Source organism: Vipera berus (assembly GCF_964194415.1).
Source record: "Vipera berus genome assembly, chromosome: 6".
NCBI classification, from domain to species: Eukaryota; Metazoa; Chordata; class Lepidosauria; order Squamata; family Viperidae; genus Vipera; species Vipera berus.
In genome coordinates this window covers 72568699-72585045 of record NC_138208.1, presented here as the reverse complement: position 1 = coordinate 72585045, position 16347 = coordinate 72568699, and the positions used below count along the sequence as shown (strand labels likewise).

The window sequence follows — 16347 nt, the reverse complement described above, 5'->3', positions numbered from 1 at the left end:
ATGAAGGCAAATATATGTGTCCCAGGATAATAATTTGAGATTGAATTTGGGCCAGTCACCAGGAACAGAGTAAATCTCTGGTCCCGGGAACCAAAGCCAAATTCGATCTCAATATCATCTGTACCAAACATCAATTTATCAAATGAGTAGAACATACATTGTTCCCTGTTATTCCTTCTACCCAGATGCTTCCTATCATTGCTCAATTTATCAAACTTTTTTTTTCTTGTCAGCTCAGCAGTCTTCAAAACAAGCACTTTTATTTTTTAAAAATGCCAATGAGTCCCAATAATTATTGTAAAGGAAGATAATTCTGTTGCTTTTGGTCATATCAGGACAATTTCCATTTATATCAGTTCATTAAAAGAGTCTAAACAAAATTCAGACAGCAAGTAAATGTGAGTGTTTGCAACACAAGTGCACGCAAGCACACTGCTGCCTGCAAATATTTTACCAAGGATCCTAAGTTTAGTATTAAGCAAGCAATTCTACTTTTTTGTTAGCAATGATTAAAACAAACCACAATGTCTTGTCCCATATTAGCAGGCCTCGCTGGACAAATAGTCTTCACTTTCCTTCCATATTGTTCAAGTTTACTCCAGGTCTTGCCAGATCCCCAAAACAAGGAAGAACACAGCAGGGAGTGAACAACAGATTTTATAGGTGGAGTTGTTTGTCTGATAGTAGCTGGAGTCTCAATTTCATCAGACATTATCCAAACATTTGTTACAGTCTTCTAGACTCAAGGCCACATATGCCACCTCAGACCCACCAGGAGGAGTATGGACAGCCGTTGGTGCAATGAGTAAGGAATAGCCCTTTATCTTCCTCTCTCTACTTTTCCCCACCACTTCTAGTTAATTTTCAGTGGTTGTATTTAATGAGTGTATTAATAGTCTGCTACTTGCTACTGCAAGTGTCAGGCTAGACTCTGAAGCTAAAAAAAGAGAAGCTAGATAAGAGAATAAAGATTGCACACAATATTCTAACTGCTGACCTAAAGGTTATGCAAATAATAGTTAATCTTGAACTTAATAAAGTTCCAATTTTAATATAAATTCAGTATACAGTCTAGTTCCATTTCCCTTCCAGTTCTCTCAGCACAATATTTCTGATTCCAGTGCAGCTCACCTACTTTCAACACATTTATTCACATGAAAACATTTTTTTCTTCCAAAGCTGGCAAACTTTTTTTTCCCCCTGTGAATTTTTGTCTTTAGGGAGTTACCAGTGAGTTAAACTTTCCAGCTGCTGAGCAGAGAACACTAGTCTGGTGTTAATGCACAATGGAATCTCATATCTAGAAAGCCAGCAAGCACCAGATTTTTTGCTCTCCCTCACTTATGAAAAGCTCTTTTGTTACTTCTAGGATATCAATAATGAATGTAGCACTTTTTAAAAAAAATATACCGGTATGTGATGATGGCAGTCTTTGTTTTTTTATTGGGAGAGGTCTGCAATTTTAAAAAATAGAGGAAGAAGGAAGCTCATCTCTACTGCAGGAGTTAGCCATCTTTTCAGGCATCTGTCTCTCTCAGCAAGATTGCTGAAATCTCCTATGAGATTTGACATTCCCATTTCAAAACACTAATTTCCTGAGATTTGAGCCAAGGTTAGTAGGAGGGACCCAGATGCACTTGGAGGAAGTCTTATATTGAAAACTTTGGCTATATTATTTATCCAAGAAAGCTGGATCTCCCCAGTCCCATCAAGAGAAGAAGATGCAAAATGTATCCCATTATTTATGCACACATATATTTATCCTTTTTTGTTGTTATTGTTGTTCGTTTTTAAACTTTTCAGAGAGGCAACAATGAGATGAGATTAAATAAAAGGAGATATACATCTGCTGCATTTTCCAAAGGCAGCCTTTTTTAAAAAAAAAAAGTTTCATAAGAGCTAAAACTAATTATTTTCAGTGCAGAAAGCAGGCATTGAAATCACCCAGATAAGACAGCTGGGAGGAAAATGGCAAGAAACATGCAAACTCTCTGCGTCAGAGAAAGGAAACATCGGGCTATAATAAACTGAAGAGACAGAGAAACAGAACTGATACAGGTAATTGGCCCAGGACTTACTGAATACCTCACAGCAAGAGGAACAGATGTTTCTAGGAAGCCAGCTAAAGAAACTCAGCTCACATGTAATTATGGTAATGTGATCTACCATTGTTCTCCTCCTCTGCTGTATCTTCTCTTTCGAGAACATGTGGTAAAAAAATTACTAGTCCTCCACTGAGGGTTTCTGTTCTGCCCAGTTCTTTAAATAAAGTTATACTTTTAGAACTGTTCAAAGAACTAGAAAAATCAGAACTAAGTGGAGGAATTGGCAAACAAGTCTTATGGCCACACCCATCCAATGGTGCTTTTCCTGCCAATCTTAAGATAGACAAGAGCTTACAGTGACCTTTGCCACCTTTAATCCATTCAGCTGTCTGAACTGGAATGATTAGGCAAAGACACAGTAGACTAGAGTCCTCTTTCAAGCTAGCCACTGCCAACAACAACAAAATGAAGGGTTTCTCATTGGGTCAGCATAGACATAATCTCATCAAGTAGGGAATCTAGAGGATTCACAGGGAATAAGTCCCTGCATGAGAGTGCACTTTTAGCAAGAGTTCTGTCCCACCAAACAAATTAATTTCCAGATGTGCCCCTGAGACCAAAGAAAGGCTTGGCCAACTCATGGTCAACAAGGTCACAATTCAAAAATCACTTTGAATAGCAATGCCCTACTGATTAGGAAAAATGCTGCCTTCCAAATGCAAGGCAGCAAAGGGATGATAGCTGAAGTCCAAAACTTTTAAGACACTGGATTGTTACCATTACCCCAGGTTTTTCAAGTTTACTATTGTACCATATTTTAGACATAGTTTTTCCTTGTATTAGCACTTAGCGGCTAATCTTGCATAGCATAAAGGGAAGGTAGAATAATTCTCAGAACTGTGCTCTCTGGTACAATACAGGGAATCCTCTGTCTGGTTTGACAAGCATTGTCTCTACCATTTTCTTATACATATCTAGAATGAAATGTGCACTGCCATGTTCATTTTCATGATGGCTTATTTGGGAGTAAATAGACCAGTGGGTCATGTGAACTTGGTGAAGGGGTGAAATCACATCTTCTATCCTGTGCCACCCTGCACATCTGTGATTTCTTCACAGTAGAAACAGCTGAACTTGCAATATCTTAGGAGTCTGGTAAATGCATGTTCAACGACAGGTCACACCAAGTAGGATAGCCATTTTCTCAATGGCCACTTTGCAAAAGATATTCCCAACTGAAGCCCTTTATATGGGTAAGATGAAAACAGGCTTATAGTACTAATAAATTTTAGAATTCCATTATTGCCTAACGGAAGATCATGTCACCAGATCTGGAGATATTATATTCATTATAGAAACTTTTCTGGCTTTTTTCCCATGCTGTTGGCTGCAGCATAAAGAAATGTGTCTTCCACTGTAAATACAATAGGTACAATTACATTGATAATAAATCAAGTAAGCTGAATAAATAATTCAAAAATCACATTAAACCAAGTGGGATTTATTTCTGTATGTGCAATTGTATAATAATATACTGTAAGAAAGGCTCTGAAAAATAAACCCAATCAAGAAAAAATGTGTTGAAATAGGACAGCCAATTTGAAAATGTCACAAACATGGTTTTAAAATCATTATGGATTAATATCCCATTTCTGTGAAAGCACATGGGACATCATTAATCCAATACAATGTGCTAGATATTGAACAACTGAGCTCTCTTGTTTATTGAGACAAAATATATGAATGCAAAATTCCCAAACATTTTCAGAAAGACATTGAAGAACCAAGGTCTTGCAAGAGAAGCTCTTGAAAGGGTCCCCAGCTAAATAAAGGGTTCAGAGTTTACATAAAAACAAGAAAGCAAGTTGATAGTTAAGAGTAGCTGCCTTTTCTGAGTAGTGTATCTGATGAGATAAGAAAAGCTCAAAGTTTCCCCAGCTCATCGAAAAGAATATCTACTCTGAACTTCAGCTTTGGCAAAACGCAAGACAAGTTTGCTGGAAAATGAACCATGGACTCTGTCACATGCATTCTAAACTAATTGTATCATTGTCTAAAATGCAGATGACTCTTCTTTATAACATAATCTTCCAGATTCCCTTTAGTCCTAACAAGAGCTACTAGATTGTTTACAGCACAATCAAAATACTAAGCAACCATTAATACCATAAGAACACTAAGTAGATGAAGAAAACTAAGGAAATTGAGAACTTCAGTATTATAGTTAAGCACAAGACCAATTAAAAATGGTTAATGAGGCATTGCTTTTTATTGCATGTACGGGGGGACCTTTACCTTTACCTTTAACATAAAATACAAAAATACAAAAGCAAATAATAGGAAAAATAGGGGAGGAAAACGGGAAGGGAAAAGTGTAGAAAAGAAGGGGGGAAAGGCTTTGACTTCCAACTCCCTGTAAAATAAGATAATAACATTAAACTTTTTACTTTTACATAATAGTATAAATTAGCCATTTTTATAACAAATGTATCTAATCGGTAAAACCCAAAATCAAAGTTTCATTTTTTTTCACCTCAAGCACAAAGTCCAGAAGCGGTTTCCAAGTTGAAACAAAAGTATTTTTTTTCTTTAGTCAAAGCAGTCAATTTAGCCAGCTCTGCTAACTTAATCCACTTTTGCAGACATTCGTCCATTGTGGGCATCAAAGTGTCCTTCCATTTTCTGTATAAAGTAAAAGAAATGGTGGCGAAGCTGGACTAGTGGGCTTAAGGTCAAATAATATCTTTTAATTTTGCTGATCCTATCCTCAAACCTAAGGAAGAGCTAGAATCAGAAGGACATGTCTGTCATGGGTTTACATATTAACAATTGAAAGAAAGATTTAAATTAGACAAAAGGTTTGACTTTGTTAAAAATGAACTGGATATCCTACTATGTGGTAGTGATGAACATATTATTGCTACGGTCTATAAAAGGTTATTGAATTTGAATAGTGCATATGTAAAGCATTGTATGATTCAATGGGCAAGGAACTTGAACAATGGGAGAATATGTGGACAAAGGTTTAAAATTTACACTAAATTACAATTTAAAAAAGAAAATTTTTATAAGACAATGCATCGTTGGTATTGAACACCAGACAAATTATCAAGAATATATAAAGGTATTTCAAATGAATATTGGAAATGCAAATGTAAAGAAGGGACTTTTTATCATTCATGGTGGACATGTGATAAAGCAAAGAAATATTGAAGTAGGTTTCATATTCTAATACAGAAGATTCTTAAAATGAATATAAAGATAAAACCAGAAACTTTTCTTTTGAGTTTAATGGAAAAAGATTTGGGGGGAAAAACTTGGAACTTTGATGTTATATATGTTGACTGTACCAAGAATGAAGCATTACTACAGTAGCTTGCATATCACACATTTCTGCCAAACATTCATATATAATAGGACATTAAGTTAAATATTAAAAAATAACTGTCTAACCTACAGAGAGTTCATGTGTAGAGACGTCTGAATAGATATCCTGGCCCTTGTTTTAAATTGCTAGATGGGTTCCTAACATTCTGATATATAGTTGGACATCACTATTTTGTTATTAATTACTGTGTGGTACTGTAATCTATAAGATATTTAAAGATGCATGATTTAGCTTGTGTACTGACTTAGTGAAAATCAATTAACCAACAAGTCAAGATTTTATAAGCCTAGCCTGAAAAAGGGACTAACCCAAATTATCATAATTCAAACCTAAAACTTGGTTCAGAGTGACTTTATGGACATGCTCAGTAAGTAGCTTGACAGTGATATGGCAATTATTTGCCATCATTCTTCTACTTCCTCCAGGATTTCAAATCAGCCATATACCTTGGAGAAGATTGTTTTAAACAGAGCATTTCAGGGCTCAGGATACCTGGACAAAAAACCATCTGTGCTTAAGAAAAGGGTTACCGTAGTTTTTTTTTAAATGTAGCATGCAAAAAAGATTTGACACAAATTCCATAGTAATCCTCTCAATATTTTCAAGTTACTAGTTAGATTCCACCTAGGTTTCTAGTTTTGGGTTTTGAGTTTCATTTTATGATTTTGTGCAATAAAAAAAAAATAAAGATTTCCATTCAAATCAATACGATGATATTGATTTATTTTATTTATTTATTATTTTATTTATTTTTGGGACTTATATGCTGCCTTATCTCCCGAAGGACTCAGGGCGGCTAACAACCATAAAAAACAACAATACAAAAGTTAAAAGAGATTAAATAAACAGCCCCAAAATAAATTAACTAAACAATTAAAAATTAAAACATTTTAAAAACCCGTCATCAATCCAGGTCAGCCTGATGAAAAAGGAAAGTTTTGAGGTCGCAGCGAAAGGATTAGGCAGATACTGTAGTCCCCACATACGTTCGACATCATTTATTTTATTTATTTTATTTTATTTTAATTCCATTTATATCCCGCCCTTCTCCGAAGACTCAGGGCGGCTTACAAGCTTAGCAGTAGCCTTCATTCTATGTATATGCCTGCTTATTAGGGCTTTCACACACACCCCAAGCGGCATTATTACAAAGTCAGCTTAATTGCCCCCAACAATCTGGGTCCTCATTTTACCTACCTCGGAAGGATGGAAGGCTGAGTCAACCTTGAGCCTGGTGGGATGCGAACCTGCACTAATTGCAGGCAGCTGGTGTTACTTAAGGAGGCATTAGCCCACTGCTCCACCAAGGCTCAAAAGATACCAAGATGTTTAGGCAAGTTCCTCGTTTATTTTATTGAAATAATTAGGATTAAAAAAGGGTGTAACTTTTTTTCATATTAACTACTTTTGTAAAGCCATAGGGGTGGGTCCAGACCAGAAATCTACAACAGACTTAAGTTAATATTTCCTTTTCCTTATCTAAACTTTAGATTAAGAGAATTCTACGTTTCTGTCAGGCTACAGCTCACATGATTTTTGATAAAAAAAATCCACCTCAAACAAAGCAATGTATGGTAACGTAAATACAGATAAATTAGTATTATCTCAGACTTTACAATTTTCAGTATGTAGTACAAATGTTTATCACTTTATTATACTGAGCAACTCTGAGGTAGACACCTTGAAAATAGTACTGTAGAGGAAAATTCATAACTGAAAAAGAGGTCATTAAACAGAATTAGATTATCTTCAGTTCCATCTGTGTATATAGAATGTACATTACTCATACACAAAGAAGGAAAACCACACCATTTAATATACTATCTCATTTAGATGCCCCAAAATGACTTTAAAATTATAGGCACAAACTTCAACACAGAACTCAGTCTTTTTTTTTAAAGCTATATCCTGGTTTGTTTGCTCAAGTATAAACTGGGAGGATTGCTCAATAGAAGGATCTCTACTTCTTCAAAAGTTCAAAATGTTAAACATAGCTATTTGTCAAGAAATAATTTAATAATATAACATCTTGTGAAGGGAAGACAAGAAAATATGAAATAGATAAATACAAACAATCCATTTCACTAGTACAGTTTCAGCAAAGGACAGGTAGTCCTCGACTTATATCAGTTCGTTTAGTGACAATCTAAAATTATGACACTGAAAAACTGAGTTATGACCGTATTTCCCACTTACGACCATTGCAGCATACCCAAAGTCTGTGATCAAAATTCAGACCTTTGGTAACTGACTCATATTTACGACGGTTGCGGTATCCCAGGGTCATGTGATCACCTTTTGCAACCTTCTGACAAACAAAGTCAGTGTGGAAGCCTGATTTATTTAACAACTGTGAAATGGGGCAAAATTCACTTAACAAATGTCTTGCTTATCAACAGAAATTTTGGACTCAATTGTAGTCATACTTGCATAAGTACCCTACTCTCATTTCCATAGAAAATCAGCTCCATCATATTACCTTAACAGTTAAATCCAAATTCATGAGATATACTTATAAAAACCAAATAATTATGCACAAAACTTCAAACAATTTTTTGAGACTTTTACTTTATTTAAAAGAAAAAGGCTGAGTTGAGAACAAATTGCAGCATAATCAAAGTCTTAAAATGGAGTACAAGATGAGATTGAACTTACATGGATTCTTCCCTCTCCTTTGTGGAGATCATTACATCATCATCAACACAAGCTTCAGCAGGCTACTATACAAAAAAGCCATTTAATATATAGTTCCATATTAATGTCTTTATCCTGGTAAATTTACAGCAGATGATCTGCCTATAGAAAAGGGTAACATTTACTTAATGGGAAAGTTGATGAATATATTATTTTTGTAGATAATCTTAGCGATCACTGGTGAATCAAATTAGGTTTTAAGTTAAGACATTTGGAGGAAATCAATACATTGTACATTCAAAAGCACATCTTTTTTTCTGCCTTACCATAAAAGTTCCAATTTCACCTTGTAGCACTCTGTTATATAGTTAGTAATGTCTGCCCACTCACATAGCACATGGAGTTGGTAACCAAGAATTCTGAAGTCAGAACTATTGCTAACCTAAACAACATTCAAGAGAAATGACTAAGTTTGTTTTAGAATAATTGAGAAGACCTGAGTATTGACACAAAGCGCTGTGCAGGCAATAAAATAAAAATATTTGTATAGTGTACTGTGCCTATTTAAAAAAAACCTAAACTATAGTACTGTTATACAGTACCTTAAACATACTTCCTTGGGAATAGGACTCATTCAGTTTAAGCTTTGAGTGAGTATATAAAGAATTGTAATCTTATGTCATTTTAGACATTCTTTTTCATACACATCAGCATATAGAAAAAATACATGAATCTACAGAAAGGCCTATAGAAGGCTAAAAACAGTTTTAAAGACTGAACTTCCCGAAGCCCCAAATATCCTGTCTTTATCCAGACTCCCCTCAAAACTGAACAATGCTCTCACATTTGCTAAGTGGCTTTCTCCTCCAAAGAATAACTGCCTTTCTTAGTGACAGAGACTGCAATATAATATAAAATACAGTATTTCCTAAAATCAGCTGCTTTTTTCAAAGATATAAAGAAATTCAAAGCTTAGTGAAAATTGACAAGATTATCTTTGTTACTACAAGTTTTGACTTGTCTGTACACCAATAAGAAGAGTGGGGAAAAATCCACAGGAGTAATAATCTCCCCCTTATTTAAAAAAAATGAGGCTAAAGAAATACGTAACTCCAAAGCCTTGCATCTGTCCAGTGGAGCACCATCTCACAGACAGCAATTATTTCCAGACATAATGCCTCAAATGCTTTAAAATGAATCTGCTTTTCAGACAATCTGTGCTTATACATGGTAAGCCATGAATACCCACACAACTGTGTTGAAAAACAGATGAATAATAATACATGAACCCCAATAGACTGCACAATTCCATGTGCAGACATCTGTATATTACACACAACTATAGTGTTTCATAATCCCCTGGACAACTATTCTCATTGGATAAGATCCAAATTTTCTAGGACTAAATCTGGAACCGACCCAGACAAACACCAATGACAATGATAGATTGGGTGAAAATGGACAGATGGTTTACATACTGAACTATGCTGGCTCGTATCTAAGAATTATACAGCCTTGAATTAGATCAGCTTTCTTCCCACCTGGCACCCTGTAGATGTACTGATCTACAACTCCTACAAATCAAGCAAGGTTCTAGCTCTGCTAAATGGAAGGTTTAGGAATCATACTTCAAAGTATCTGGAAAGAGCTGTTTTAATGTATTTCAAGGAACAGCTGAAAGTGTCAGATGGATCTCAGTCCTTCTGATTTCTACAGGATTCATTTATGACTAATTTATCTGGCTTGGAGCCAAAGTCTTTTCAACAAACTGCTTCAGCTCTTTCTTAAGTACAAAACAACTTATTCATATTGGGACCAAAAATTTGACTCAAAACACAGGGAGGGAGCTAGTTTAGTTATCTTGTTCTTTCCTCTCTTTGATGTACTTGTCAAGTTATCTAGTAAAGGCTCTTCAAATTACATTTCGTACACATGGAAATATGTACAGCTGTTTGAGAAGACAGAGTGCCTATTCATAAGTGAAAGATACAGGACCCATTGACACTTGGACATCAGCTAAAGTAGATCAACAAGTGGAAAACTTCTTGATTCGAAATGTTACTGAATTTCTAGAAGAGGAAGCCTGGGTAGATAAAATAAACAAGTATGCAGGGTACTATAGTTCTGAATACTGTATTAGGAGAAACATCCATGTATTAAGGAGTGGAACTCTGCATCATGTTAATTTAATTACAGTTTAATGAATAAACCCTAAGTCCTCATTATATACATGCTGTGTTACTGTTATTGTATTAGGGCTAGGCCAGGGGTAGGCAACCTCGGCTCTTTTATGACTCATGGACTTCAACTCCCAGAATTCCTCAGTCAGCATAGCTGACTGAGGAATTCTGGGAGTTAAAGTCCATGAGTCATAAAAGAGCCGAGGTTGCCTACCCCTGGGCTAGGCTAACCCAGTTTGTAACTTAGTGGCTGAAACTGCACAAATGCATAACTTTGTAAAAGTATTCATAATTGTTATTAACTTTTGAATATGATGCAAAAGATGAGTAGATACCGGATTAATTCATTGCTTGATAATCTTAAATAATGTTCAAGGGGTCATCTAGCCTTTATCCCTAATTATCCAACCATTAGTGGATCTAGTACTGTACAGATCTCACTTACCTATCAGCATATTCTAACTTATCATCTAAAAAAAACCTAGCTTCATCATCTACCATTCAAAGCTCCTCCTCTCTCAAGAGACTCAACCCTTTCTTAATTCTTTCTCCAGCTCTTATTTCCTTCAAATCCATTCTGAGAAGTCATCATTTTCAAAAACCCTTTAGCAGAACCACATACACCCTGTAACATAGCAAAATCACATGGATTTCAAATCATAACATATTCCTTTCCACTTTAACCCTTCATCTATTTTCTCTGCGCCACATATTAGATTGCAAGGTCTTCAATACAGGTTTAGACTGCACTTCTTCCAACTTAATAGTGCACTTCAACTGCTCATACGGCTCCAAAAAATTACAAGCCTAGAAGAAATCAATCTGCTTTCCTTGGATTCCAGCTTGAGGCCTGAAAATTTTACGCAAACAAAGTATGTGCATAATTAAGGTGTCCCTTCCAACTATGAGGGAGCTTTTCAATGATTCCGTTTTGTATGATGGCCCTTTTATTTTTGAGACAGAAATTCTACAACCTTGTGGGAAACACATCTTTGGAGCTCCCCTTGAGTATATTTGTAAGCCATACCTAATGAAGACAATCTGCTCCTGAAAGCAGGAGACTTACACTATCATATTTCAAAATTAGTATTGGCCTGGATTGAATTCAAATGGAATTTTTCAAAGAACAGCTTAAAGATGCAACTCTTTGGTGTTCAAGAAAAGGATTGAAAAGTATGGGTTCCAACAAGCTTTTGACCTCAGCAAACAAATTTGGATGGATGTGAGAGGAGTTTGATACAAAATCAGTCTATTGCTGTGGTTTTAATTACTGGGGGCCAAATAAGAGTTCACTTTCCTTTTTTGGTTTTCTGTCTAATCACCAGAATGTTTTGTTTTGCAACTCTATTCATATATTTATCTGTTCACCCCATTCTCTTTAGATTGTAACAGAAAACTAATGTACTGTAGTTATTAAAATATGAAGTCCAGGGATCATATTCTAATCCTTCCAGTCATGAAGATTACTCAGCCACCTGAATGACTAATATGTTATCTTTAATTGGCCTTCAAAAAAACTTAAAATAGAATAATCACTGTAAATATGTTAAAAAGGAAACAAAAGTAAGTTGTAGAAGAGGCCTAAATCTGTAATTTAAAAAATATTAATATTTTGGTTAAATTGTTGTTGATATTAGGACAAAGGGACTAGGATTACTCATATTTGAATTCTGTATGTTTTTTAAATTCTTCTTTAAGTAAAACTACTTGCCTGCACTCCAAAATATTTTTCATTGCTAGCAATTAAAAATCAAATTTATCTTCCACTAATGAACATTTGAGGATAAAGTCTATTAAGGTATTTACCAAAACTAAAAATTACTTTTGTGAGTTTTTCCATCACCTATCACCTTTAAATTGGATAATAATCCAGTTTAAAGACTTGTATATGCATCTAACACACAGGAAGAGTTATTTCCTTGGTTATTTTAACAGGTACCAAAAGGTTGTATGAATAGTGCAATAAATAGGAGAGGGAGAGCAATCTAAAGGTCATTGGAAGGAATTCTAGGAGCTATCATTCAACAACTGAAGGGACAATTACTACTGTGTTAAAAAAAATGTTAATCTATACGGGTAGGATAAATATGTACCAGAGTCCCCCAACTTAGTACTTGACACAACTCATATAATCAATCAATATTAACATGGACTATGTTGACTGAGGATGATAAACATTATAATGTGCATGAAGGATGATAGGTGGCAAAGTGTTGCTAAACCATAATATCTATTAATGTAATTTCCAAGTATAGCCATTCTGTGAAATTTGGCCAAGTTCCCATTTCACATAAAGCACAGCATTATTTTTAATTTAGCATGTTATTGTAATTTGAAAATTTGAAAATTATGGTTTGTGTTTAAGTGTATTGGGTGAGACAACTTTGTCTTGGACAATAAATGATAGTTCAGTAAACCAAGCTTTAGGACAGGGGTGTCCAACCTTCACAACTTGCTGGTTGGGGAATTTGGGGAGTTCAAGTCCACAGGTCTTAAATTTGTCAAGATTGGACACTCTTGCTTTAGGGGAATGTGTAAACCAGTGTTTTTTTTACCAATTTGCATTCTGAAGTGGAGACAGCATTCTTTAGATTTGGGGGAGGGAAGGTAATGTTGGTGTTCATCATACATAAAATCTATTCTGCGCACTTTAAATCACTTTTCCCTTCAACAAATTACTTTTTAAAAAAGAATGATTTCTTCAAGTACACTTAAAGTGAAGCCTTTTATTTTTCTTCAACGTTAGGAATCTTTAAATTAAAAAAAAACCCCTACCCTGTCCTTCTCTGACAGTCTGATAAAGTTCTTTAAATCCACTGATTGACATTTTTCAACCAAGGACAAAAAGCCAAACATCTGGCATAAATTGCCGATCCTCATTTTGTCCACCATTTCTTTCATAACTATCCTTTGAAAACCACTTCAAATATTTCTTGGATTCCTAGGCCTCCATTCCCTTCCAAACTGGCTCATGTAATAATAGCAATGACAGTTGGGATTGTAAGAGGGGAAAGTGGAAAGCCAGACCTACATTTTCAGTGCACCAGAATCTTACCCAAGCAAGAGACCGTTATTATTATAGCTCCCGCAAACCTACTCTTTCCTCACTGGCAACATAATAGGAACTCTTTGACTTGCAAAACAGGAAGGAAAAGAGCATTCAAAAGTTATGCAGCAAAGCACTTTGGAAGAAAAAAAAGTAATTGAAGAGAGGGTTTTCTGGTTCTTCCTCAGATGCAGACAGTTCTGGAGAAGCAAAACATTCAACTGATTTCCTCTTCCCGTCAAAGGCACTCTTTCACTTCTGCTGAAATTCCTAACTCCGGCCTCTCCACCATATTTAACTCTCTTTTGAGTACGCCTAACTCACTCTTCTTGCATCTGGGAAAGTCCCACTGGGATGTCCTCTAATAGCAAAAGCTTTTCAAAAGACCCATTGCCCCCCAAAGGGGAAACTTATGTCATGCTTAGAAGACAAAAGGGAAATAAAACCATAAAGAAATCCAATTTCAGATCAATTCACTTTTTTTATTAAAAAAAAAAAACCTCTTGCATCAGCTTGCCCCCACCATGATGCTCTCTTTTAAGGGTATTGGATTTCATCTACCCAAACCAGCCAGGCTTCTCCGAGCAAACCCAGATTGCTAAGAGCAGGATAACTTTTGGAAGGCAGCTGAAAACCTGTTGCTCTTCCTTCCACAAGAAAATTATTTCCCTCCCCCCAACTCCAATGTTCGTTCACCCCCCCAGGCTTCCTACACCCCACTTCTGCAACGGACGCGTTTCTCACCGTGTTGTAGAGGAGGGCTTCGGAGTCCACCGGTTCCGACAGCTCACTCAACTTTCGATCCCACTGGAACAGGTTCTGCTCCCCACTCTCCAGCACCTCCATAGTCAGTCGGGGACCAGCAAAACCAAACGTGTGGGAGACAAGGAAGGGAGCAGACGGAACCCACTCAGCGGCCCTTTTAATACCGTCCTGGAAAACAGCCTTGTTCCATAAGGCGGCGCGTCATTAGGAGCCACGACCCCTCGTGCGACTTCCACTAGCAATAAACCCAGCCGCCCCCCCTTATCTCCCAGAAATGGCTACTCCGCTTTAAAAGGAGGCTGAAAACTTCCAAGAAAACACCGCAACAACACTACTGGATTCAAGAGGTGAAGCGTCACCCTTTCCTACGTTGGAACCGGCACAAGACGGGCAGTTTTCACGTCTCGCAGAGCGTGGAGCGTGGATGCGCGGCCACCCTCCCCGCAACGCCTTCGACCTCACAGTGACCACCGAAGGCAGTTTTTCCCCGCAGCCACCCCACTATCCAGGCTGGATTCCGCCTCCTGGCCAATCCCCCAAACCGAGCGAGCCTGCTTCTAAGGCTGCCGACCAATCAGAATCCACGGACCGCTACCCGTGCTGAGAGACCCGCCCTCCCTGTTCCAATGCCGCTTCGGCCCCCCACTCCAGCTGTGGAATGTGGGCGGGAAATCCCAGTACGTCAGTGAGGGGAAGGCCCTCGGATTTGTTCGGATTTGCTGTTCCATTTGTCCCGGCTGACCAATAACCTTGGCCCTGTCAGCTGCAGGGAGCATGAATTGCAGCCAATGGCTTAACGACAAGAATACAGCTTCGGGAGAGACCCCGCCTGCTGTGAGGAGTGGAATGAAAAATAAAGCACTGAAGGGAGACCGAGAGGAAAGGAGTTGTTAACCTCTTAAATGGGGGTGACATTTAACCAAAGGGGAGAGGAAGTTACCCACGTAAAAGGGGTTTCTGTTGGCCTTCAGTTAAAAGCCCAAGGCAGCGAATCAGCTTCTCCCTGTAGTTCCGGACTGACTCATCCTTCAGTCTATGTAGAAACTGGGTGCAAAGGTTGCTCTTTCTTAAGAAAACAAACACGTGCAGGGGGAAATAAGGATATATTTAATCCTGGCAGCAGGAACAGAAAGATAACAAGGTCACTTAACAAAAATGCCCCGAATTGATCTGCATGGAGTCCTATTAAGGTATTCCACACATCTTGGGTAACAATTTACATCATTCCCAGCCAACGTGCCCAAACAGCAGCCTTTCTCAGTTGGATGTGTTTCCAAGATGCGGGATGCAGATTTCACCAGCTCTTTTGATGGGATTTGAAATGCAAGACGTTTGGAGGGTATGACAATTGAAGAAAGCTGCTGGAATGTGTGACTCACAGGGCTACAAGATTTGGGTTACAAAAGATCCAGAACCCAGCAGAGAGATAAGAGGTTTCTCTCTATACAGGTAGTCCTTGTTTAGTGACTGCCTCATTTAGGGACTGTATACAGTTACAACCATAATGAAAAAGTAACTTTATGACCAATCTTTACATTTATGATCTTTACAGGTCCATAAAGCAAAAGAAAGCTTAAGATGATAAGCACAGTCATAGTTTCACTTAATGATCCCTTCCTTTAATAACCAAATTGCCAGTTCCAATTGTGGTTCCTAAACAAGGATGACCTGTACTGCAACCTAATGTTCCCTGGCGTTCTGCAGACCAGATCTGGTAGCCCTGGATCGAGCACACCCAGACCCTTCAATTAACATTTGCATTCCAAGGTAGGTTACCTTAACTATTATTTACTCAGCAAAGGAAATAAAGAACAAAAGGTAAATCATTCTGCAAAGCCTGGATATCTAGTAATAAAATATTGTCTTAAATATTGACAATATCTCAAGTCTTACGCACATAAGCCCTATGAATACAACACTTATTTAAATATCTGCATTCACATCCTGTGAAAACAGGATATTTGGAGCAAGGATGTCGCTGGAGAATTTAAAAGTAAAACTACTTATAAAGGTTAGGTATATATATTCAACTTCCCAGAACTCTTGCCACGTAAAATTGTAAAATAAAACAATAGGAGGGAGAGGAATAAGATTGATAGTATGCTCTAAACTTATTCATATTATAAAACAGAAAATGGCTTAAGCTATATCACAACTTTTCTTGATAAAGTATCTTTAATATGTTTTGGACCAATTCTCAGAATTGTTAAATAGTTCTTTGCTTATAATGCTGTGGAAGAATTCTGAAAGTTTGAGCTCACCATATCTGCACAACATCAAGCTGCAGAT

General features: G+C 37.0%; 1 protein-coding gene across 2 annotated transcripts in view; it reads right to left on the bottom strand.

Moving 5' to 3' along the window:
- The window catches only part of CREB3L2 (cAMP responsive element binding protein 3 like 2), a 72258-nt gene extending 57692 nt beyond the window's left edge, over window positions 1-14566 (bottom strand). For both annotated transcript variants that reach the window (XM_081330214.1, XM_081330215.1), the window contains exon 1: window positions 14038-14566. In XM_081330214.1, coding sequence (XP_081186340.1) covers window positions 14038-14139 — 102 coding nt within the window. In that variant the 5' untranslated portion in view covers window positions 14140-14566. The remainder of the gene's footprint in view (window positions 1-14037) is intronic.
- Between the last annotated feature and the right edge of the window lie 1781 nt (window positions 14567-16347).